Below are 24,243 nucleotides of genomic sequence, written 5' to 3'. Positions count from 1 at the left end.
GAGAGCGAGAGAGACAGAGAGAGACAGAGTCAGAGACAGACAGAGACAGAGAGATAGGCAGAGAGAGAGAGACAGAGAGAGATAGACAGAGAGATAGACAGAGAGATAGAGAGAGACAGAAAGAGACAGAGAGATAGACAGGGAGAGACAGAAAGAGAGATATAGACAGAGAGAGATAGAATGAAAGAGAAAGGGAATGAAAGAGGAACCACTGAGAAACAATAACTTTGTGTGTTCCATAGCTGTGTGTCAGAAAAAAACAAATACATCTCTAAAAAGTCTTGGCGGACTTGGTGACATCATGTCCTTACCCTGTACAGTGAGCTGGACATGGCGATGGGCGGAGCCTGCTGCGTTCTTGGCCACACAGGAATAACGACCAGAGTGACTCAGCTCAGATGACGTGATCTCTATTGCACCTAGAGTGGACACACATCACATGGACCGCAGATAGAAGACTATAACACAGTGGTCATGAATACCCTTAGTGTGGCCACTGTACTCTAGTGAATTCAAGGAGTAGTCCAACTGGGACTTAAACCCTTGTCAACACGTTACAGATAAATTGCCACGTCTGATTCACAAATGTCAGCCTATGGGCCCTGGTCAAAAATAGTGCACTATATAGGAAGTAGGATGCCATTTTGGGACACTTCCCACCTCTGTAGAGCTCCCAGTAGTAATAACAGAACCCAGCTCCCAGTACTAATAACAGAACCCAGCTCCCAGTAGTTATAACAGAACCCAGCTCCCAGTAGTAATAACAGAACCCAGCTCCCAGTACTAATAACAGAACCCAGCTCCCAGTAGTAATAACAGAAAACCCAGCTCCCAGTAGTTATAACAGAACCCAGCAGTAATAACAGAACCCAGCTCCCAGTACTAATAACAGAACCCAGCTCCCAGTAGTAATAACAGAACCCAGCTCCCAGTACTAATAACAGAGCCCAGCTCCCAGTAGTAATAACAGAACCCAGCTCCCAGTAGTTATAACAGAACCCAGCTCCCAGTAGTAATAACAGAAACCAGCTCCCAGTAGTTATAACAGAACCCAGCTCCCAGTAGTTATAACAGAACCCAGCTCCCAGTAGTTATAACAGAACCCAGCTCCCAGTAGTATTAACAGAACCCAGCTCCCAGTACTAATAACAGAACCCAGCTCCCAGTAGTTATAACAGTCTAACCAGGATGTTGTGATCCTTCTCCTCCTCTCAACACCCAGCAGTAATATCTATAATAATGATCAGTCTAACCTGAGGACAGGATGCTGTAACCGTTCCCCTCCTTGGGGAGTTTCATCCCATCTTTACTCCAGTGCAGCATGGGCTCTGGGACTCCTGACGCAGTGCAGCCAATCAGCAGTGGGGACAGTCTGCTCACCACCAGCTCTGTGGCTTCATCCGCTATGGAGGGAGGAACTGCAGAGGAAGAGACTGCTTTTACCAAACTGGACTTCAGTGCTATTGAAGATGTCCATTTAGGAAGTCCGCTTGAAAATACAGATAAGGAATCAATCAGAACCATTGAAATCAACTGACTCCACTGTCATTAAAATTACATTCAAGCCAACATTTAAAAAACATGTAAATAACATCAATGTCACGACTTCGGCTCCTCTCCCTGTTCGGGCGCTGCTCGGCGGTCGTCGTTGCCAGCTTACTAGCTGCCACCGATCCATTTTTTCCTTTTCGTTTGTGTCTGTCTGTATTGTTTACACCTGTGTCCTACTGGTTGATTTATTAGTTGATTAACAATCCATCTGTGTTCAGATGGTCTCCTGTACTGTAAGTACTCACCCTGGACAGTGAGCTGTATGGCTCTGGCCTCCTCCCCTGCCTCGTTAGACACCACACACTCATACTCAGCTGTGTCCTCCACTGTGGGGGCTATGACCACCAGAGAACCTGACGACAATAACCTGGAGACAACAGAGAGGGAACGGAAGCTTCAGACCATGTTTTGGGGTTCTGAGAACTTTCTGTCAGTCTAAGAACTGATCTCAGAGTATTATGAGATGGGAGCAACAAGAGGTAAGAAACAGAGAGAGAGGAAAAATCTTGTTTCAACCTGTACATATTCTGGTTGTGGTCTGTGTTGAGTGTTTGACCGTTCTTGGTCCAGCTGACCGTGGGCTTGGGGATGCCCGTAGCCTCGCAGGAGAGGGTAGTCTGAACGTTCACTGTCACGGTTATGTTGGTGGGACCGCGGGAGATAGAGGGGGGAACTAGAACACAATGGATAGGCGTGAAATTCATTCATTAAATGTGTGTGTGTATATGTGTGTGAGAGGCTGAGCCCTTTTCTCACCGTGGACTTGCAGGTCGACTCTCTTGCGTTGTGTCCCAGCCTGGTTGGTGGCCATACACAGATACCTTCCTGTATCAGTCACCTGGGCTGAGGGGACGTGGAGCGAGCCATCCTCAGCAAACATGTACCTGTGCAGGACAGGAGTGTGGACACACATTTAGGATAATGTCTCATTGTAAATATCATATCCTAGTCTTAAAACTTGCATTTTTGCCATGTATCTTTAATGTTGAGTGTCTGACACAAATCCTGCGTATAACATATTATAAACAGGGTAGTTTGAAAACTGGACGCTGATTGGCCAAAACAACAGCATTCAACACTTCATATAACATGTAACGACATCATCAGTGTGCGACGTGGTCTGACCTGGGGTTGGTTCCTGCCAGTATGGCTCCATGTTTCCTCCAGGTGACGCGGGGGGCGGGCACTCCACTCACGATACACTCCAACACCACAGGCTGGTCTATGTGGACGGCTACAGTCAGAGGGCCCTCTGCTATGGTGGGAGCAACTGAAAACACACACACACACACATCTTAGGTCCCACTACTATTCTTTAGAGGCTCTAAGCACAGGACCAGCCATATTCAATAGGATAATGATGTCATTGTCTCTGACTCTCTCTGAGTTCTGTACCATTAACAGCCAGGTTGAACTGTCGTGTGGTCTTGCCAGCAATGTTGCTGGCTACACAGGTGTACTGAGCTCCATCCCCCAGCTCAGCCATGTTGATCTGGAGGTAACGCGCATTGGACAGTATACGCACACGAGGGGAGGCCTACCGAGAGAGGGGAGGGACATCAGGCCTGTGTCAAAAATCTCTGTACACAAGCACACACACACGCACATGTTCACGCGCACACACACACACACACACACACACACACACACACACACACACACACACACACACACACACACACACACACACACACACACACACACACACACAGAGGACAGGTGTGTTATTTACCTGGAGTGGCTTGCCGTCTTTGAGCCATGTGAGTGCTGGGGGAGGGACAGCGTCTGACTTGCACTCCAGAGTCACCTGTCTGTTCTGCAGCACTGACACATTCTGTGGCGTGCTCTCCCCAGCAATGTTAGGGGGAACTGGGAAGATATCATCACCACAGTTAGAACATGAAATAACATGTTACATTAAAAAGCAACAACTCATGATTAGGTCCAGTAGTATGCCCTGGTCAGGTCACATACACGATATAACTTCATTACCCACCATGCACGCGGACCAGGAAGTCTTTATCGTCGTCTCCTGCAGGACTGTTGGCCAGACAGGTGTACCTCCCTGTGTCCTCCAGCTGGGGGGTGAAAGAGAAGTTATGTGGGAAATAAGACAAAATTGATATTGGAAAAAAAAGAGAGCTCTTTCCTACAATCAGATTACGCCCTCAAACCTCACTACTCCTGAACAGGAGGGATGGACTCAATGAGTCCCTTCTGGGCTTTTTAGGTCCATCTCTGTCCCTCCCTCTCACCTGTGGGGAGGAGATCCTGAGCACCTCCCCTCCTCTGAGGACGCGCAGGCTGTCTGTCTGGGGGAGCGGCCGTCCGTCCTTCATCCAGGTGAGGGTGGGGGCGGGGATACCTGTGGCTTCACACAGCAGCTCCAGAACATGGTTCACTATCACAGACACCTCCGCTGCCACGCCTGAACCGTTGATACGAGGGGGGTCTGAGAGAGGCATTTAACATTTTAGTCGTTTAGCAGACGCTCTCTCAAACACTGTCTGTCTGTCTGTCTGTCTGTCTGTCTGTCTGTCTGTGTCTGTCTGTCTGTCTGTCTGTCTGTTGATGTGTGTCTGTCTGTAATTAGCGTTAACTGCACCTCAGATTGCAGCCCAAATAAATGCTTCACAGAGTTCAAGAAACACATCTCAACATCAACTGTCCAGAGGAGACTGTGTTGATCAGGCCTTCATGGTCGAATTGCTGCAAAGAAACCACTACTAAAGGACACCAATAATAAGAAGAGACATGCTTGGGCCAAGAGCAATGGACATTAGACCTGTGGAAATCTGTCCTTTGGTCTGATGAGTCCAAATTTGAGATTTTTGGTTCCAACCGCCGTGTCTTTGTGAGACACAGAGTAGGTGAACGGATGATCTCTACATGTGTGGTTCCCACCGTGAAGCATGGAGGAGGAGGTGTGATGTGGCGGTCCTCATGAGAGCTTATTTGAGCTGTTCTTTCCATAATATGGACTTGGTCTTTAACCAAATAGGGCTATCTTCTGTATACCACCCCTACAGTGTATACCACCCCTATACCACCCCTACAGTGTCACAGCACAACTGATTGGCTCAAATGCAGTAAGAAGGAAAGAAATTCCACAAATTAACTTTTAACAAGGCACACCTGTTAATTTAAATGCATTCCAGGTGACCACCTCATGAAGCTGGTTGAGAGAATGCCAAGAGTGTGCAAAACTGTCATCAAGGCAAAGGGTGGCTACTTTGAAGAATCTAAAATATAAAATATATTTCGATTTTTTTAACCCGTTTTTGTTTATGTCACGATCGTCATAATAAGTGGACCAAAGCGCAGCGTGACCTATGTTCCACATCTTTATTACTCAAAGCAAAACAAAACAATAAACCAACAAACCAAACGTGAAGAAAATGCAGTGCTCACATACACTACACACAAAAACAAGATCCCACAAAGCACAAAGGGGAAATGGCTGCCTAAATATGATCCCCAATCAGAGACAACGGTAAACAGCTGCCTTTGATTGGGGACCATACCAGGCCAACATAGAAATATAATTACCTAGATGACCCACCCTAGTCACACCCCGACCTAACCAACATAGAGAATAAAAAACTCTCTATGGTCAGGGCGCGACAGGTTACTACATGATTCCATATGTGTCTTCACTATTATTCTACAATGTAGAAATAGTAAAAATAAAGAAAAACCCTTGAGTGAGTGAGCAGGTGTGAGTAGGTGTGTCCAAACGATTGACTGCTACTGTACATGTACTCCCACTCACCCAGTACTTTGAGGTGGAAGTGTCGGCTGGCTTGGCCAGCACTGTTTCTTGCCACACAGGTGTAGCGTCCCGTATCCTCCACCCTGGCCTGGATGATCTGTACCGTGGTGCCCACATTGAGCAGCTTGATGTGGGATCCAGGGACCAGGGCCTCCCCCTCTCTCATCCAGGACATGGAGGGGTTTGGAGTTCCATCAGCTATACATAGTAGGGAGGCCAGGTTCCCTCTCACCACCGTCACATCCTCTTTACTCCCCACCCCGTCCAGGCTGGGAGGAACTGCAAGGGCAGATAACATCACAGTGTTTATCTAACTCATCTAGCAGCCGGGCCCCATGACAAGGTCATATATTGCAAAAGCAGGACCGTATTGAGTTAGTGAGGGTTTTGGAGTTGGGGAGGGGGGGGGGGGGGGGTTTGTGATATTTTGAATACTGTTAGTAACGTATTGTGTTGAACTCACCGTGAACCTGTAGGTTGTAGTGCCTGTTGTCCACACCAGCCCTGTTGGATGCCACACAGGTAAAGGTGCCGCCGTCTGAGACTTGAGCCCTCGCAATCCTGACAGAGGCAGAATGGAACAACACATTAATCCTGACAGAGGCAGAATGGAACAACACATTAATCCTGACAGAGGCAGAATGGAACAAACCATTAATCCTGACAGAGACAGAATGGAACAACACATTAATCCTGATGAGGCAGAATGGAACAACACATTAATCCTGACGAGACAGAATAGAACAACACATTAATCCTGATGAGGCAGAATGGAACAACACATTAATCCTGACAGAGGCAGAATGGAACAACACATTAATCCTGACAGAGGCAGAATGGAACAACACATTAATCCTGATGAGGCAGAATGGAACAACACATTAATCCTGACAGAGGCAGAATGGAACAACACATTAATCCTGACAGAGACAGAATGGGACAACACATTAATCCTGATGAGGCAGAATGGAACAACACATTAATCCTGATGAGTCAGAATGAAACAACATATTAATCCTGATGAGGCAGAATGGAACAACACATTAATCCTGACAGAGACAGAATGGAACAACACATTAATCCTGATGAGGCAGAATGGAACAACACATTAATCCTGATGAGGCAGAATGGAACAACACATTAATCCTGATGAGGCAGAATGGAACAACACATTAATCCTGACAGAGACAGAATGGAACAACACATTAATCCTGATGAGGCAGAATGGAACAACACATTAATCCTGATGAGGCAGAATGGAACAACACATTAATTCTGATGAGGCAGAATGGAACAACACATTAATCCTGATGAGGCAGAATGGAACAACACATTCATCCTGATGAGGCAGAATGGAACAACACATTAATCCTGACAGAGACAGAATGGAACAACACATTAATCCTGATGAGGCAGAATGGAACAACACATTAATCCTGACAGAGACAGAATGGAACAACACATTAATCCTGACAGAGACAGAATGGAACAACACATTAATCCTGGTGAGGCAGAATGGAACAACACATTAATCCTGATGAGGCAGAATGGAACAACACATTAATCCTGACAGAAGCAGAATGGAACAACACATTAATCATGATGAGGCAGAATGGAACAACACATTAATCCTGACGAGGCAGAATGGAACAACACATTAATCCTGATGAGGCAGAATGGAACAACACATTAATCCTGACAGAGGCAGAATGGAACAACACATTAATCCTGATGAGGCAGAATGGAACAACACATTAATCCTGACAGAGGCAGAATGGAACAACACATTAATCCTGATGAGGCAGAATGGAACAACACATTAATCCTGATGAGGCAGAATGGAACAACACATTAATCCTGATGAGGCAGAATATATAAAGTGTAGTATTGGGTTGCAAACTCAAAATGTAATACATTTCATCTCTATATCTGACATGGTACAGGTGTTTTCTTTTTTTAAAGTCCATAAACATGTGTGTGAAGTGTATACTTTTGTTTCTAAGTAGATTTGTTTAAGAAACACTCTGTGCGACCCTGATTTAGCCCACTGCATTAAAAGGTCAAACTACTATGTGGCCCTGATTTAGCCCACTGCATTAAAAGGTCAAGCTACTGTGTGAACCTGATTTAGCCCACTGCATTAAAAGGTCAAGCTACTATGTGAACCTGATTTAGCCCACTGCAGTAAAAGGTCAAACTACTGTGTGACCCTGATTTAGCCCACTGCAGTGAAAGGTCAAACTACTGCGTGTCCCTGATTTAGCCCACTGCATTAAAAGGTCAAACTACTGTGTGACCCTGATTTAGCCCACTGCATTAAAAGGTCAAACTACTATGTGGCCCTGATTTAGCCCACTGCAGTGAAAGGTCAAACTACTGCGTGTCCCTGATTTAGCCCACTGCATTAAAAGTTCAAACTACTATGTGGCCCTGATTTAGCCCACTGCATTAAAAGGTCAAGCTACTGTGTGAACCTGATTTAGCCCACTGCATTAAAAGGTCAAGCTACTATGTGAACCTGATTTAGCCCACTGCATTAAAAGGTCAAACTACTGTGTGACCCTGATTTAGCCCACTGCAGTGAAAGGTCAAACTACTGCGTGTCCCTGATTTAGCCCACTGCATTAAAAGGTCAAACTACTGTGTGACCCTGATTTAGCCCACTGCAGTAAAAGGTCAAACTACTATGTGGCCCTGATTTAGCCCACTGCATTAAAAGGTCAAACTACTATGTGGCCCTGATTTAGCCCACTGCAGTGAAAGGTCAAACTACTGTGTGTCCCTGATTTAGCCCACTGCATTAAAAGGTCAAACTACTATGTGGCCCTGATTTAGCCCACTGCATTAAAAGGTCAAGCTACTGTGTAAACCTGATTTAGCCCACTGCATTAAAAGGTCAAACTACTGTGTGACCCTGATTTAGCCCACTGCATTAAAAGGTCAAACTACTGTGTGACCCTGATTTAGCCCACTGCAGTGAAAGGTCAAACTACTGCGTGGCCCTGATTTATCCCACTGCATTAAAAGGTCAAACTACTGTGTGGCCCTGATTTAGCCCACTGCAGTAAAAGGTCAAGCTACTGTGTGACCCTGATTTAGCCCACTGCATTAAAAGGTCAAACTACTGTGTGACCCTGATTTAGCCCACTGCAGTAAAAGGTCAAGCTACTGTGTGACCCTGATTTAGCCCACTGCATTAAAAGGTCAAACTACTGTGTGACCCTGATTTAGCCCACTGCAGTAAAAGGTCAAGCTACTGTGTGACCCTGATTTAGCCCACTGCAGTAAAAGGTCAAACTACTGTGTGACATACAGTACAACCATTTGAAACAGTACACAGAATAAAGCTGTATTCATGTAACAGTTTTAAATACATTGCTCTTTCCTTTATATATGTACATTGAAGGACAGAGTACATTCCATACAGAATCCGATATATAACCACTCAACCCCAGACCTACCTGAGCACCTGTCCACCAGAGAGCAGGCGTATCTGTGAGGAGACAGGGAGAGGCAGTCCGTTCTTCAGCCAGTTGAGCTGAGGTGGAGGGTAGCCCACGGCAACACACTCTATGTTGATGGAGCTGTCTAGAACGCTGGTCAAATCCACAGCCGTATCACTGTTCCCCTTGATCACAGGAGGCACTATGGACACACACACACACACACACACACACACACACACACACACACACACACACACACACACACACACACACACACACACACACACACACACACACACACACACACACACACACACACACAAACAAACGAAAGAGGAGAGAAGATGGAAAGTAGAAAGGAGGGAGAGAGAGAGAGAGAAAAGCTCTTCATTCACAAAGTAAGGAATACATGCATGGAAGAGAGAGGCTGAGAGAGAGTTAAACTCACCATAGACATTGAGGTTGAATATCCGGTCCTCTTCTCCAGCCTTGTTGGTGGCTACACAGGTGTACTTCCCACTGTCAGAGGTGTGAGCTCCAGAGACAGTCAGAGTGCTGCCATCTAGACTGATCCTGGATAGAATGAGGATGCAAACAAAGCATTAATATTAATATAGAGAAACATCAGAAACCCCATGGACGTCATCCCAGTTCCTCTGTCCAGATCCTTTCAATCTCAGAGTAGCTCCACCTTTCCTTAGATAGGCTACGTCCAATTTTAGCCATTTTGATAGACCTATCCAGACCTCTCAGATATCCTAAGTGGCTATGAGATAGGGGTTAGGGGCTAGGAGCTAGGAGTTAGGGGCTAGGAGCTAGGGGTTAGGGGCTAGGAGCTAGGGGTTAGGGGCTAGGAGATAGGGGTTAGGGGCTAGGAGTTAGGGGTTAGGGGCTAGGAGCTAGGGGCTAGGAGCTAGGGGTTAGGAGCTAGGAGCTAGGGGTTAGGAGCTAGGAGATAGGAGCTAGGGGTTAGGGGCAGGGGGTTGATGTGTACCTGAGTCCCCTGGATCCTGCCTTGAGGGCCTTTCCATCCTTCAGCCACTGGATGGAGGGGGGCGGGATTCCCTGAGAGCGACACACCAGCTGGACGCTGTCATTCAGCAGCACCCCCACCTCACTGGGCATCTCCGATCCTGAGATGCTGGGAGGGACTGAGAGAGAGCACAGCCAATCAGATCAGGGACTAACACAGAGCACAGCTAATCAAGGCAAAGCCAATCAGATCATTGTTCATTCAGAACATATGGGGCGGCAGGGTAGCCTAGTGGTTAGAGCTTTGGACTAGTAACCGAAGGGATGCAAGTTGAAATCCCCCGAGCTAACAAGGTACAAATCTGTCATTCTGCCCCTGAACAGGCAGTTAACCTACTGTTCCTAGGCCGTCATTGAAAATAAGAATTTGTTCTTAACTGACTTGCCTAGTTAAATAAAGGTAAAATAAATATGGAATTATGTAGTAACCAAGAAAGTGTTTAACAAATCAAAATGTTTTACTTTATTTTAGATTCTTCAAAGTAGGCACAGCTTTAACCAGAATAGAAAGAAGAGCGGGAGGCCCTGGTGCACAACTGAGCTAGAGGACAAGTATATTAGAGTGTCTAGTTTGAGAAACAGACACCTCACATGTCCTCAACTGGCAGCTTCATTAAGTAGTACCCGCAAAACACCACTCTCAACATCAACAGTGAAGAGGCGTCTCCAGGATGCTGGCCTTCTAGGCAGAGTTGCAAAGAAAAAGCCATATCTCAGACTGGCCAATAAAAATAAAATATTAAGATGGGTTAAAATTGCCTCTTCAATGTTGACGTTGAGACTGGTGTTTTGCGGGTACCATTTAATGAAGCTGCCAGTTGAGGACATGTGAGGCATCTGTTTCTGAAACTAGACACTCTAATGTAATTGTTCTCTTGCTCAGTTGTGCACCGGGGCCTCCCACTTTTCTTTCTTTTCTGGTTAGAGACAGTTTGCGCTGTTCTGTGAAGGGAGTATTACACAGCGTTGTATGATATCTTCAGTTTCTTGGCAATTTCTTGCATGGAATAGCCTTAATTTCTCAGAACAAGAATAGACTGACAAGTTTCAGAAGAAAGACATTTGTTTCTGGCCATGTTGAGCCTGTAATCGAACCCCACAAATGCTAATGCTCCAGATACTCAACTCATCTAAAGAAGGCCAACTGTTTTCAGCTGTGCTAACATAATTGCAAAAGGGTTTTCTAATGATCAATTAGCCTTTATAAAATGATTGGATTAGCTAACACAACATGGCATTGGAACACAGGAGTGATGGTTGCTGATAATGGGCCTCTGTAAGCTTATGTAGATATTCCATTTAAAAAAATCACCTGTTTTCAGCTACAATAGTAATTTACAACATTAACAATGTCTACACTGTATTTCTGATCAATTTGATGTTATTTTAATGGACAAAAACAAGGACAAACTAGTTTTTTTTTCAAAAATTTGGAATGGTAGTGTATATATATCACAGGAAGTTGTTGACACCTAAATTGGGGAGGACGGGCTCGTGGTAATGGCTGGAGCGGAATCAGAGGAATGGTATCAAATGGTACCATTTGCTCGGTTCCAGTCATTATTATGAGCCGTCCTCCTCTCAGCAGCCTCCACTGTCCAGGTTAAATTCATTTTTACTGAACATTGTACCGTATATTTTTCTGGAGATATCAGAGTAACTTGAAGAGTAACCTCAATAATAATGTACCTTGTATGGTGAGGTGGTAACTCTTTCGAGCCTTGCCCTCCACGTTGGAAGCCATACAGGTGTAGGTGCCAGAGTCTGAGAGCTGGGAGCGGGCGATCTGCAGCTTACTGCCTCCAGACAGGATGTGCAGCTCCAGAGACTCTGAGTTCTCTGAGAAAATAATACTGTCATTTTACTACTTTCCAGTCAACCTTGGGAGGACAATGGAAGTTTGAGATAGTAAATAAGACAATAATAAGTTATATGACTGTGGGTGCAGCTTACCTATGGTCCGACCGTTCTTGAGCCAGATGAGGCTGGGAGGGGGGATGCCCGTGGCGTCACAGGCAAAGGTGACAGGGTTGCTGATGGTCTCCACTATCTTCTCCTCCACTGGACCGTCTATATTGGGGGGCACTGAGCATGGAGGGACAGAGATTTACAGTTAGGTCAGTTTGACTAAAAGACTCAGATATGTCTCTCTTTTCCATCTCCTCGTTTTTATCCTCAGTGATCAGAATGAGATTTTTTGAGTGTTTCAAGTCTGAGTTTCTAGAATATGATTTTTACCGTAGATGTTGAGGTGGAAGTTCTTGTCCACCTGTCCGGCCACGTTGGTGGCCTTGCAGACGTACTGGCCAGTGTCAGACACCTAGGAACACAGACGACGAACAGGGGATGAATCAGTATAACAACTTTCAATAGAAAAGTCACAAAGAGGACTAACCCCATCACATCGCATCGCTTCCCTTCCCCTAACCCCACCCCTATCGATAGGTTCAGACCTCCCCCTCTGTGTCTCTCACCTCTGCCCCCTTCAGCTCCAGCATCTGTCCCTGTGCCAGGATGCGGAGGTTGGCAGACTCTGTCACCATCCGACCGTTCTTGTACCAGGTGATGGTGGGAGGGGGCACAGCGTTGGACTCACACTCCAGAGTCACTGAGTTGCCCACACGCACACTCACCACCACAGGAGAGTCCCCACTGCTATCTCTGATACTGGGAGGGACTGGGGAGAGCCAGGGGAGAGGCAGGGGTGAGAGTAATATTTTTTGTAATAGAGTGGACAGGAGCCGTATATGGAAGACAGGAGAAGGAAGAAGGATATGAGAAGGAGACACAAGGGGTCAAAGAGCAGTCCAGTAGTGTATGTAGTGTTGTCTGTTCTGTCCTGCTGCAGGTACTGACCAAACACAGTGAGGTGGAGGAGTTTCCTGGCCTCTCCAGCGGGGTTCATGGCTACACAGCTGTACATCCCCCCGTCAGACATCTTAGCCCTCAGAATCTGCAGGGTGCGTCCACCTGGAGAGAGAGAGAGAGAGAGAGAGAGAGAGAGAGAGAGAGAGAGAGAGAGAGAGAGAGAGAGAGAGAGAGAGAGAGAGAGGGAGGAAGGGATTGGAGCGAGCGAGCGAGAGAGAGAGAGAGAGATAGACAGAGAGATAGATAGAGGAAGGAAGGAAGGAAGGAAGGAAGGAAGGAAGGAAGGAAGGAATGAAGGAAGGAAGGAAGGAAGGAAGGAAGGAAGGAAGGAAGGAAGGAAGGGATTGGGGAGAGAGAGAGGAAGGGATTGGGGGGGAGAAACTTGATTGACTTGATTATTTTTATTGTTATTATTAGCTAGGTTTCCATTCAATTTGTGACAGATTTTCATGTGAATATTCGAAGATCTGCAAAAAACTAAATGTGCATTTTCCCTCCAGAGATGTGTTGCCATCAAACTGACTTTTGACTTATTTAGGAGGTGGGGGAGGCCGGGGAGAGGGGCTTATTTAGGAGGTGGGGGAGGCCGGGGAGAGGGGCTTATTTAGGAGGTGGGGGAGGCCGGGGGGAGGGGCATATTTAGGAGGTGGGGGAGGCCGGGGAGAGGGGCTTATTTAGGAGGTGGGGGAGGCCGGGGGGAGGGGCATATTTAGGAGGTGGGGGAGGCCGGGGGAAGGGGCATATTTAGGAGGTGGGGGAGGCCGGGGGGAGGGGCATATTTAGGAGGTGGGGGAGGCCGGGGAGAGGGGCTTATTTAGGAGGTGGGGGAGGCCGGGGGGAGGGGCATATTTAGGAGGTGGGGGAGGCCGGGGGGAGGGGCATATTTAGGAGGTGGGGGAGGCCGGGGAGAGGGGCTTATTTAGGAGGTGGGGGGAGGCCGGGGAGAGGGGCTTATTTAGGAGGTGGGGGGAGGCCGGGGAGAGGGGCTTATTTAGGAGGTTGGGGGAGGCCGGGGAGAGGGGCTTATTTAGGAGGTGGGGGGAGGCCGGGGAGAGGGGCTTATTTAGGAGGTGGGGGAGGCCGGGGGGAGGGGCATATTTAGGAGGTGGGGGGAGGCCAGGGGAGGGGCTTATTTAGGAGGTGGGTGGAGGTCGGAGGGAAGGGCTTATTTAGGAGGTGGAAGGAGGCCAGCTGAGGGGCTTATTTAAGAGGTGGGAGGAGGTCAGAGGGAAGGGCATATTTAGGAGGTGGGGGGAGGCCAGGGGAGGGGCTTATTTAGGAGGTGGAAGGAGGCCAGGTGAGGGGCTTATTTAGGAGGTGGGGGGAGGTCAGAGGGAAGGGCATATTTAGGAGGTGGGGGGAGGTCGGAGGGAGGGGCTTATTTAGGAGGTGGGGGGAGGTCGGAGGGAGGGGCTAATTTAGGAGGTGGGGGGATGTCGGAGGGAAGGGCTTATTTAGGAGGTGGGGGGAGATCAGAGGGAGGGGCTTATTTAGGAGGTGGGGGGAGGTCGGAGGGAGGGGCTTATTTAGGAGGTGGAAGGAGGCCAGGGGTGGGGCTTATTTAGGAGGTGGGGGGAGGTCGGAGGGAGGGGCTTATTTAGGAAGTGGAAGGAGGCCAGGGGAGGGGCTTATTTAGGAGGTGGGGGGAGGTCGGAGGGAAGGGCTTATTTAGGAGGTGGGGGAGGCCAGGGGAGGGGCTTATTTAGGAGGTGGGGGGAGGTCGGAGGGAAGGGCTTATTTAGGAGGTGGGGGGAGGTCAGAGGGAAGGGCTTATTTAGGAGGTGGGGGGAGGACAGAGGGAAAGGCTTATTTAGGAGGTGGGCTACTCTTTTGACTTTTTGTTGCTGCCAAGTTATTGAAATACCAGCCCAGTGTCACTCCTGAACAGCCTTGGTTATCAGGGCAGATTTGTAGTGCTGATATTTGTAAGTCTCAGCCATGAACGTAGGCTGACAGTACGTAGACCTTCAGAATTGCAGGCCTGCGTAGGACGAAGGCAAAGCAGCTAGCCTAGCTGTCTGGAGAAGAAGGTGCTTTCTACAAAAGTGTCCAGATATCCGTGTGTTTTGAAATGTTTGAATCCTTCTCGACTGTAATTTGGTATTTTATTAGGATCCCCATTAGATGTTGCGAAACAAATGTGATTTGTAAGGTGATTTGTGGATTCAAATAAATGATTTAAAATGCGTATGTGTTACCTGGCATGATGAGTGCGTTGGTATTGGCCTGTACAGGACCCCTGTCTTTGACCCAGCTCAGAGAGGGAGGGGGGAACCCGGTAGCCTCACAAGTCAGAGACACAAAGTTATTCACCACCACCGTCACGTTCTCTGGGCTAGCTCCCACTATGGTGGGGGGGACTGGAGGAGAGAGAAAACAGACAACCTGGCTATCAATATATCAATCAATCCATCCCTCCATCCACCCCCCCCCCCCCCACCGTTCTCTGGGCTAGCTCCCACTATGGTGGGGGGGACTGGAGGAGAGAGAAAACAGACAACCTGGCTGTCAATATATCAATCCATCCCTCCATCCACCCCCCCACCGTTCTCTGGGCTAGCTCCCACTATGGTGGGGGGGACTGGAGGAGAGAGAAAACAGACAACCTGGCTATCAATATATCAATCAATCCATCTCTCCATCCACCCCCCCACCGTTCTCTGGGCTAGCTCCCACTATGGTGGGGGGGACTGGAGGAGAGAGAAAACAGACAACCTGGCAATCACTATAGCAATCAATCCATCCATCCATCCACCACCCCCCCCACCGTTCTCTGGGCTAGCTCCCACTATGGTGGGGGGGACTGGAGGAGAGAGAAAACAGACAACCTGGCTATCAATATATCAATCAATCCATCTCTCCATCCACCCCCCCACCGTTCTCTGGGCTAGCTCCCACTATGGTGGGGGGGACTGGAGGAGAGAGAAAACAGACAACCTGGCAATCACTATAGCAATCAATCCATCCATCCATCCACCACCCCCCCCACCGTTCTCTGGGCTAGCTCCCACTATGGTGGGGGGGACTGGAGGAGAGAGAAAACAGACAACCTGGCTATCAATATATCAATCCATCTCTCCATCCACCCCCCCACCGTTCTCTGGGCTAGCTCCCACTATGGTGGGGGGGACTGGAGGAGAGAGAAAACAGACAACCTGGCTATCAATATATCAATCAATCCATCCATCCATCCCCACACCTATCCATCCCTCCATCCATCTACCCCTCCCTCCCTCCACCCACCCACCCACCCCTCACCTATCCATCCATCCCCATACCTATCCATCCCTCCATCCATCTACCCCTCCCTCCCTCCACCCACCCACCCCTCACCTATCCATCCATCCCCATACCTATCCATCCCTCCATCCATCTACCCTTCCCTCCCTCCACCCACCCACCCCTCACCTATCCATCCATCCCCACACCTATCCATCCCTCCATCCATCTACCCCTCCCTCCCTCCACCCACCCACTCCTCACCTATCCATCCATCCCCACACCTATCCATCCCTCCATCCATCTACCCCTCCCTTCCTCCACCCACCCACCCCCCACCTATCCATCCATCCCCACACCTATCCATCCCTCCATCCATCTACCCCTCCCTCCCTCCACCCACCCACCCCCCACCTATCCATCCATCCCCACACCTATCCATCCCTCCATCCATCTACCCCTCCCTCCCTCCACCCACCCACCCCCCACCTATCCATCCATCCCCACACCTATCCATCCCTCCATCCATCTACCCCTCCCTCCCTCCACCCACCCACCCCCCCCACCTATCCATCCATCAACCCCCCCACCCATCCATATTAATGAAGATACCAGAGAGATGAGGCTGGAAAACATAGATTAAAACACAATAAAAACTCTGTTCTGACTCACCATGGACGTTGAGATTGAAGGATTTCTCTGCGCTTCCCGCCAGGTTATCAGCCACACACACATAGTGGCCTGTGTCTGTCACCTGGGCATTCACCACCTGAGGAAGAGACAGACAGCTCGCTGACGTTCCTGACGTTACTGTACATAAGGCCTGAGCCTTCAGTCGCTCACTGAGCTTCCTCCCCTCATATAATCCCCAGCCTTTCCCAACCCTATAGCACCTCGTTCGCTTTGCAATCAATAAATCAATCCATTAATCCAATAATCAATCATCAATCAATCCATCAATCAAATACATTTTAATAAGCCCTTTTTACAGCATAGTCCAGTCACCTGCAAGGAGCGTCCATTGGACAGCAGTCTGTGGGGTCCTTTAGGGCTTATTGGCTGACTGTCCTTCAGCCAGGTGATTTTAGGGGTGGGACTTCCGTCCGCTTGACACTCCAACACTGTGGTCTTATTCACCTGGATCACCATCTCCTCAGGTAGGTCACGGTCCACCCCGCGGATTGAGGGGGGCACTGGGGTTCAACACACACACAGTCAGTTTGTACCTGAATAGTATTTGAAATGATTTGACGTATACTTCTGACCCAGGTAAGATGGGTGGTGTTTTCCTCTTCTGCTCACCCAGCACTCTGACGTCATACTGGATGGAGTCCTCTCCCGCCTCGTTCACCGCCAAGCATGTATATCTCCCAGAATCCTCAGCCTGAGCCCTGGGGATCTGCAGCACTCGCCCACCTGAAGAGGTAGTTACAGTCAGAGTCACACACACATACACACACACACACACACACACACACACACACACACACACACACACACACACACACACACACACACACACACACACACACACACACACACACAGAGAGAGAGAAACTCACAGAGACACACACAGAGAAACTCACAGACACACACACACACACACACACACACAGAGGAACTCACAGAGACACACACACACAGACACACACACACACACACACACACACACACACACACACACACACACACACACACACACACACACACACACACACACACACACACACACACACACACACACACACACACACAGAGAGAGAAACTCACAGAGACACACACAGAGAAACTCACAGAGACACACACACACACACACACAGAGGAACTCACAGAGACACACACACACAGACACACACACACAGACACACACACACACACACACACACACACACACACACACACACACACACACACACACACACACACACACACACACACACACACAGTGTTTGCCCCCTTTTTGATTCTCTCTATTTGTGCATATTTCTTTATACTGAATGTTATCAGAGCTTCAACCAAAACCTACTATTAGATAAAGGGAACCTGAGTTTACAAATAACAAAAAATATATATACTTTTATTTAATAATTAACAAAGTTATGCAACACCCAATGCCCTTCCTCCACAGCGACATGAGAGACTGATCAACAACTACAGGAAGTGTCTGGTTGGAGTCATTACAGCTAAAAGGGGGCACAACCAGTTATTGAGTGTAAGGGGGAATTACTTTTTCACACAGGTGCATGAGGTGTTGCATAACCTTGTTTATGAAATAAATTTAAAATGTATGCAACTGTTGTGTTATTTGTTCACTCAGGTTGCCTTTATCAAATATTATATCTTGGTTGAAGATCTGATTCAGTATAAAAAATATGTAAAAGTAGAGAAAATGAAGAAGGGAGCAAATACTTTTTCACGGCACTGTAGGTCCTCTCCTCACCAGGCATGATGAGCACGTTTTCGTTGGAGGCCATTGGGCGTCCATCTTTGTACCAGGTGAGTGTGGGCGGGGGAACAGCGTTGGTCTCACAGTACAGAGAGATAGGGTTGTTTAGTACCACATCCTTAACATCACCCCCAGTGCCTGGTGTCGAGGTGGTATCTCCCACCCCCCCGGGACGCTGGAAACTAGGAGGGACTGAGAGAGGAGAGAGAGAGACAGAGAGAAAGAGACGGAGAGAGAAAAAGAGAATTAAGGTTATCTTTATGACAGCTACTACAGTCAATGTTTAGGATGTAATTAAATGCTTTCACCTACCACTAGAGGACAGCTAAGATTTACAGCTTCTGATTAAATACTGTCACCTACCACTAGAGGGCAGCCTCTGCTAAGATTTACAGCTTCTGATTAAATACTGTCACCTACCACTAGAGGGCAGCCTCTGCTAAGATTTACAGCTTCTGATTAAATACTGTCACCTACCACTAGAGGGCAGGCTCTGCTAAGACTTACAACTTCTGATTAAATACTGTCACCTACCACTAGAGGGCAGCCTCTGCTAAGACATAGCTTCTGATCAAATACTGTCACCTACCACTAGAGGGCAGCCTCTGCTAAGACAGCTTCTGATCAAATACTGTCACCTACGACTAGAGGGCAGCCTCTGTTAAGATTTAAAGCTTCTGATTAAATACTGTCACCTACCACTAGAGGGCAGCCTCTGCTAAGATTTACGGCTTCTGATTAAATACTGTCACCTACCACTAGAGGGCAGCCTCTGCTAAGACATAGCTTCTGATCAAATACTGTCACCTACCACTAGAGGGCAGCCTCTGTTAAGATTTAAAGCTTCTGATTAAATACTGTCACCTACCACTAGAGGACAGCCTCTGCTAAGATTTACAGCTTCTGATTAAATACTGTCACCTACCACTAGAGGGCAGGCTCTGCTAAGACGTACAGCTTCTGATTAAATACTGTCACCTACCACTAGAGGGCAGCCTCTGCTAAGACATAGCTTCTGATCAAATACTGTCACCTACCACTAGAGGGCAGCCTCTGTTAAGATTTAAAGCTTCTGATTAAACACTGTCACCTACCACTAGAGGGCAGCCTCTGTTAAGATTTAAAGCTTCTGATTAAATACTGTCACCTACCACTAGAGGGCAGCCTCTGCTGAGACTAAAGCCCAAATAAAATGTTTTTGTTTTGGAAAGTGTTTTTGTTTACGTGTGAACGAGCGTGTACACGCTGGAATTAGAATGTATGGTAGTGAATGAGCGAAAACAGGCAGGCTGTGAGTGTCAATGCCGTTAACTGTGTCATGCACTTCAAACTAGAAAGCAAGTCTATTTTTTGGTCTGCGCGAAGCGACGCTGGTAAATTGAGAGGATGCATTGCCAGAAAATAGACTGTTTGTGCATTGTTACGTCTGAAATTGTGACATGTATAGTTAAAGTGTCTATTTAGACACTTAATATAATAATAATAATATAATAATACATAATAATACATATTTGAGAACAATAACTTTATGTCTACCTGTTGATTTAGATCACAGGCATATAGCCTAGACAGGCATATAGCCTAGACAAGTATATAGCCTAGACAGGCATATAGCCTAGACAGGCATATAGCCTAGACAAGTATATAGCCTAGACAAGTATATAGCCTAGACAAGTATATAGCCTAGACAGGCATATAGCCTAGACAAGTATATAGCCTAGACAAGTATATAGCCTAGACAAGTATATAGCCTAGACAGGCATATAGCCTAGACAGGCATATAGCCTAGACAGGCATATAGCCTAGACAGGCATATAGCCCAGACAGGCATATAGCCTAGACAGGCATATAGCCTAGACAAGTATATAGCCTAGACAGGCATATAGCCTAGACAGGCATATAGCCTAGACAAGTATATAGCCTAGACAAGTATATAGCCTAGACAGGCATATAGCCTAGACAGGCATATAGCCTAGACAGGCATATAGCCTAGACAGGCATATAGCCTAGACAGGCATATAGCCTAGACAGGCATATAGCCTAGACAAGTATATAGCCTAGACAAGTATATAGCCTAGACAAGTATATAGCCTAGAGAAGTATATAGCCTAGACAAGTATATAGCCTAGACAAGCATATAGCCTAGACAAGTATATAGCCTAGACAGGCATATAGCCTAGACAGGCATATAGCCTAGACAGGCATATAGCCTAGACAAGTATATAGCCTAGACAGGCATATAGCCTAGACAGGCATATAGCCTAGACAGGCATATAGCCTAGACAGGCATATAGCCTAGACAGGCATATAGCCTAGACAGGCATATAGCCTAGACAAGTATATAGCCTAGACAAGTATATAGCCTAGACAGGCATATAGCCTAGACAGGCATATAGCCTAGACAGGCATATAGCCTAGACAGGCATATAGCCTAGACAGGCATATAGCCTAGACAAGTATATAGCCTAGACAGGCATATAGCCTAGACAAGTATATAGCCTAGACAGGCATATAGCCTAGACAGGCATATAGCCTAGACAGGCATATAGCCTAGACAGGCATATAGCCTAGACAGGCATATAGCCTAGACAGGCATATAGCCTAGACAGGCATATAGCCTAGACAAGTATATAGCCTAGACAAGTATATAGCCTAGACAAGTATATAGCCTAGAGAAGTATATAGCCTAGACAAGTATATAGCCTAGACAGGCATATATCCTAGACAGCCTATGCCTGGGAAATTCCAGGAATTCTGATTTTAAGACAGAACACTGTTATGTAGTAAGAATGAGATTAGCCAAATTCTTTATAACCTGCTAGTGGACTAGCTACAACTCTCCTCAAGTTCATGAGCCAACATACCACTAGATGGCAGCCTCTGCTAAGACTTCACAGTAGAGTCCTGCAGAGGGGCTAGATCGCACAAGCAATGAGAACGCAGTTCACCTTGAATATTTATATCAAAGTCCTTCTCGTCCTCCCCGGCGATGTTGGTTGCTACGCAGGTGTAGCGTCCAGTGTCGGACACCTGAGCATGTTTGATCCTGACAGTACGACCGTTGGCATTAATTGTCACATGGTCATCTGCCCTTAGCACCTGGGGAACAGAAGAATATCAGGGTTGGTTGTAGAATGATGCGTGGTCAGTGTGTGTGTGTGAAAGAGAAAGAGAGGGAGAGACAGGAGAGAGAAAGAGAGAGAAAGAGAGAGAGGAGAGAAGAGAGAGAGGAGAGAGAAAAAGAGAGAGGAGACAAGATAGAGGAGAGAGAAAGAGAGGAGAGGAGAGAGAAAGAGAGAGAAAGAGAGGAGAGAGAAAAGAGAGAAAAGAGAGAAGAGAGATAGAAGAGAGAGAAAGGAGAGAAAGAGAGAGGAGAGAGAAAGAGAGAAGGAGTGAGAGAAGAGAGAGAGAGAGAGAGAGAGAGAGAGAGAGTTTGAGTTTTAAATACTCTTTATTGGGTCTGGGGGCCCACCACACAATAAATACTCATACAAAACCACAGTTACACATCAATTAAAAACACAACTCCAATTCCTCCTCCACAGTAACAAAACACAACAGCCTCTGAATACCCCATATACTCAAAAACAGATCAATATTGTTGACAAGTTTATAATAGGCAAACTCAACCCTTAGTCTCACTGCCAACATTCCCTCCAGCATTCCCACCACATCCACAGACCCCTGTCCCCGAATGCTGTTCTTTCGGGTCTTCCATATCGCTAATTTTGCTGCCCCTAACACAAAATTAAGCAACACAACTACACCATTTTGACTGAACCTGTACTTTGGCCCAAATGTATACATTTGGGAAGAGAAAACCTCTCCCAACGTTGAGAACCAATCAGTGATCAGTTCAATCATCTCAACCAACCTGGGACACAGTAAAAACAGATGTGCCAGAGATTCATTCTCAGCACAGAATGGACACCCCTCCCCAACAGTAGGGTCCAGGTGTACCAGATGCATGTTGGTGGCTATAGCTCCATGTATTATCCTCCATTGGAGGTCAGCTGTCCTCTTATCAATAGGCAGTTTATATAATGATCGCCAACAGCCTTTTAGAGAAGCTCCTGGACCAAGCACATCCGCCCACCTCGTCAATTTTACCCCTTCCAGGGAAGAGGCATGGGACACCTTCACACATGTTCTGTACATAGCCTTCTTTCCCACCTCCTTGAACTCCCCCAGCTCCGGGGTATCGAAGGAAAGCAGCATCCCCGCGTCCTCCTCAAATGCCCCCATCGCAGCACTAACAATCAGTGCAGGGAACACATAATCCAGACCCTCCTTCCACCGATCAGAATTGGAAATGTCAGTCACATACTGCAGATGAAGCACTGGCAAGGAGTCGCAGACCTCATCGACGACCTTCCTCAGTAGGCGAGATGATCAGATCCCCGCTCTTTCTCTCAGCTCCTCCAATCTGCTCCTGCTCCGCATCAGATGACCCAGCTTGGTACACCCCACGCCTAATAGGCATGAACGTAGGCTAGCTGAACCCAGAACACGGGACTGGATGGCAGTGTTATGAAAAAGAGGCTCTTCAAAAAGCCACATCCCTGGTGGCGTGCCGGTCTTACGGGACTTGACAAAGACTCTCCAAGCCTGCATAACAGACTCATAAAATGGAGTCAGGCCAGTCAAATCACCCCCCTCCAGCTTTAAGAGGAAAATATGTTTGTCTAAGCCCAAACAGCCCGCTCTCCTCATCAATATGTAGGCTGTTTCGACCCAGCTAGAACAGTCGCTGTACAACAATCTCTGGGCTGCTTGGAGCCGGAAAGCCGTGATCCTAGAGGAAATGTCCACCAGGCCTTGCCCACCCTCGTGCAGTGGCAGATACAGGGCTGCAGCTTTGATCCAGTGTTGTCCAGACCAGAAGAAATTGACAAGGGTCCTCTGAAGCTCTTGTATCAGACCCTTTGGTGGCTGTAAAATCATTAGTCTGTGCCACAGGGTAGAAGCAGCAAGATTATTAGCTACCAGGACCCGTCCCCTATAGGACAGCTGGGGCAACACCCATTTCCACCTTGACAGTCTGGCACACACTTTCTCCACTACACCCTCCCAGTTCTTTTTCTGAAAGACATCGGAGCCTAGAAAAACTTCCAAAGTCTTCATTCCATCTCTGCCCCACTAAAGCCCCCCTGGTAACCGTGGAGCAGACCCCATCTGAAGCTGACCTGCCCACAGCGCTTCACTCTTTCCCCAATTGACTCTAGCTGAGGAGGCCCCCTCATACACCTTTAAAGTGTTTGAGAGAACCTTAACATCCTCACCCCCTGTAATAAAAACGATAGCACAGACAGTGCTATCGTGGGACCCTTCATTACACCTGGCACAGAGAAACCAGTAAGCTTCGCTCTTAAAAAACAAAGCATTGGTTCAATCGCCAGACTATATAACTGCCCTGAAATTGGGCATCCCTGCCTGATGCCCCTTTCGACAGGGATGGGGCAACTCAAACCACCACCAACCTTCACCATACACGAGGCTCCAGCATACAGTAAATTCACCCAAGACAGAAAAACATCCCCAAACCCAAAGGCTTTCATTGTTTTAAACAAGTACTGGTGGTCCACACGATCAAAAGCCTTCTCCTGATCCAACGAAAGTAAACCCACATTTACATCAGACAGTTTACAAATGTCTAAAACATCTCTTATCAGAAACAAGTTGTCAACAATAGACCGATCAGGTACACAGTAGGACTGGTCCTTGTGGATCAACAATCCCAGATACTCTTTCAACCTGTTTGAGAGATATTTAGAAACAATTTTGTATTCTGCGCACAGCAAGGCAACAGGTCTCCAATTTTTTATGAGAGCCAAATCCCCCTTTTTTGGCAACAGTGAAAGCACCGCACGTTGACAGGATACAGGAAGAGAACCCTCATGAAAAGATTC

The 24,243-nt window shown here is 47.3% G+C and overlaps 1 protein-coding gene across 1 annotated transcript in view; it reads right to left on the bottom strand.

Moving 5' to 3' along the window:
- LOC139409507 (hemicentin 1) overlaps window positions 1-24,243 on the bottom strand; it is a 242,956-nt gene that overhangs the window by 33,287 nt on the left and 185,426 nt on the right. Inside the window, exons 52-77 of the mRNA XM_071154768.1 lie at window positions 21,283-21,433; window positions 18,329-18,526; window positions 17,191-17,304; window positions 16,894-17,081; window positions 16,561-16,657; window positions 14,868-15,029; window positions 12,658-12,771; window positions 12,276-12,478; window positions 12,040-12,121; window positions 11,755-11,886; window positions 11,491-11,640; window positions 9,764-9,920; window positions 9,218-9,342; window positions 8,785-8,968; window positions 5,787-5,884; window positions 5,324-5,602; window positions 3,807-4,003; window positions 3,548-3,629; window positions 3,284-3,420; window positions 2,947-3,088; window positions 2,677-2,821; window positions 2,308-2,435; window positions 2,068-2,224; window positions 1,797-1,918; window positions 1,254-1,418; window positions 312-419 (exon numbers count right to left, since the gene is read on the bottom strand). Of these exons, the coding sequence (XP_071010869.1) occupies window positions 312-419; window positions 1,254-1,418; window positions 1,797-1,918; window positions 2,068-2,224; window positions 2,308-2,435; window positions 2,677-2,821; window positions 2,947-3,088; window positions 3,284-3,420; window positions 3,548-3,629; window positions 3,807-4,003; window positions 5,324-5,602; window positions 5,787-5,884; window positions 8,785-8,968; window positions 9,218-9,342; window positions 9,764-9,920; window positions 11,491-11,640; window positions 11,755-11,886; window positions 12,040-12,121; window positions 12,276-12,478; window positions 12,658-12,771; window positions 14,868-15,029; window positions 16,561-16,657; window positions 16,894-17,081; window positions 17,191-17,304; window positions 18,329-18,526; window positions 21,283-21,433 (3,817 nt within the window). The remainder of the gene's footprint in view (window positions 1-311; window positions 420-1,253; window positions 1,419-1,796; window positions 1,919-2,067; window positions 2,225-2,307; window positions 2,436-2,676; window positions 2,822-2,946; window positions 3,089-3,283; window positions 3,421-3,547; window positions 3,630-3,806; window positions 4,004-5,323; window positions 5,603-5,786; window positions 5,885-8,784; window positions 8,969-9,217; window positions 9,343-9,763; window positions 9,921-11,490; window positions 11,641-11,754; window positions 11,887-12,039; window positions 12,122-12,275; window positions 12,479-12,657; window positions 12,772-14,867; window positions 15,030-16,560; window positions 16,658-16,893; window positions 17,082-17,190; window positions 17,305-18,328; window positions 18,527-21,282; window positions 21,434-24,243) is intronic.

The sequence above is a fragment of the Oncorhynchus clarkii genome, chromosome 5 (genome assembly GCF_045791955.1).
Source record: "Oncorhynchus clarkii lewisi isolate Uvic-CL-2024 chromosome 5, UVic_Ocla_1.0, whole genome shotgun sequence".
NCBI classification, from domain to species: Eukaryota; Metazoa; Chordata; class Actinopteri; order Salmoniformes; family Salmonidae; genus Oncorhynchus; species Oncorhynchus clarkii.
This window is presented reverse-complemented; position numbering and strand designations above follow the sequence as displayed.